Source organism: Euwallacea fornicatus, unplaced genomic scaffold (assembly GCF_040115645.1).
Source record: "Euwallacea fornicatus isolate EFF26 unplaced genomic scaffold, ASM4011564v1 scaffold_55, whole genome shotgun sequence".
In the NCBI taxonomy this organism is placed as follows: Eukaryota; Metazoa; Arthropoda; class Insecta; order Coleoptera; family Curculionidae; genus Euwallacea; species Euwallacea fornicatus.
In genome coordinates this window covers 3,565-5,285 of record NW_027096023.1, presented here as the reverse complement: position 1 = coordinate 5,285, position 1,721 = coordinate 3,565, and the positions used below count along the sequence as shown (strand labels likewise).

General features: G+C 30.8%; 1 protein-coding gene across 1 annotated transcript; it reads left to right on the top strand.

Annotated features, from left to right (window-relative positions):
• Positions 1–419: 419 nt before the first annotated feature.
• LOC136349758 (uncharacterized) lies at positions 420–1,350 on the top strand. The gene is made up of 3 exons (XM_066301484.1): positions 420–916; positions 959–1,169; positions 1,303–1,350. Exons 1-3 carry the CDS (start codon positions 420–422, stop codon positions 1,348–1,350), a joined length of 756 nt encoding a protein of 251 aa, XP_066157581.1.
• Positions 1,351–1,721: the final 371 nt, after the last annotated feature.

Here is a 1,721-nt window from a genome sequence, read left to right as displayed (position 1 = left end):
ATGATTCAATTTTGAGTTGGGAAGTACTATCTTTTGAACCATTCAATCCTACTAAATTGGGATTGAACGATGAACTTAGAATATCCTTACAATAAACCGGAAAATATCCCGTACCATGCAAAAGTGAACTTTACATCGAATTAAAGGTTACGAAAGAGGATGGTACGCCACTTACAAATACATACTTGATAAATAATGCCGCTGCGTTTTTATTCAAAGAGTTGAGATATGTTTTAAATGGAGTGACAATTGACTCAGTGCGAGATATTGGTATAACATCAACCATGAAGGGTTATTTATCATATAATTTAAATGATAGCGTTAAGTTTTAAAATGCTAGATGGTATCCAGCGGAAAAATAAGGAAAAATCATTATGGCAAACTCTAATGGAAATGTTTCTTTATGTATTCCTCTCAAGATGTACTCTGGTTTCTTTGAAGATTACAAGAAAATAATTTTAAATTCACATCAAGAATTAATTCTAGTTAGAGCCAACGACGATTGCAATGCATTGGTGCAAACAGCAGAATCTACAGAAAAACCGAGACTTACGATAACAAAACTCTGTTGGAGAGTTCCACACTTGACAGTAGCAATTCCACAGGAATTAGCACTTACAGAAATTATTGACAAAAATATTGACATCCTACTAACTTTTCGAAGTTGGGAATTAGTTGAATATCCGGAGTTATTAGAAACCTCCAGACATAATTGGCCGGTAAAGAAATCAACCAAAATTGAAACTCCTCGCCATGTTATTTTTGCATTTCAAAAAGATAAAAGAGAAAATCTTAAAAAAGATATGAGCAAATTTGATCACTGTGACCTACGAAATGTAAATGTCTATTTAAATTCTGAAAGATACCCGTATGGTGATTTGCAACTGGATTTTAAAAATAATAAATTTGCAACGCTGTATGAAATGTTTTCCGAATTTCGTTAGGTTTACTATAATAGCACACAAGAATCGATTTTCACTCCATCAGAATTCAAAGATAAAGCACCCCTTGTTTATATCAATTGCACCCATCAAAGAGATTTACTTCAAACTGGACCAGTCACTATGAGAGTGGAATTTGAAACTGCAGAAAAAATGTCTGATAAAACGACGGCCTATTGTCTCATTATTCATGACAAAATATTTAGTTACAATCCACTTACGAAAATTGTAAAACAGCTTTAAATTCCCACCACAAATAACTATGTATATTAAGTATTAGAAAGAATATTGGGTTTAATTGAAAGATTGTTTATAAAAATACTATAAGTCGAAATGGTAAATAGACTTGAATCCTTTTTAGAAAACTCATGAAATCTTAAATGTTGGATTAGAGAATAGTCTATCATGAAATCTACTTTCCTAAAGTTTGAACAATTAAAAAATGTGATGATAGTTTTGAATATTCAAAGGCGTAAAGATAACAAAAAGTGTTAAAGAACTTTAATGCGCATGCTAGCTAACAGCTATAAAATGGTGGATAATTCTGCAACATATATCAAAATGTTTTCAGAATTCAAAGTGAATTTGTCTATTTACATAGAAAATTTACAAAAATTAAAGCAACAAATTAAAGACTATACCAACAAAAAAACAATGTTTAAAAAGTTTTAAGAATTAAAAGTATAAAAGTATTGGAGATTGATGTGCAAGTGTTTATAGTGGAAAATAAATTTATGCCCAAAGAACTAGCAGCCTACGATGGAGAAAAAATATGTCACT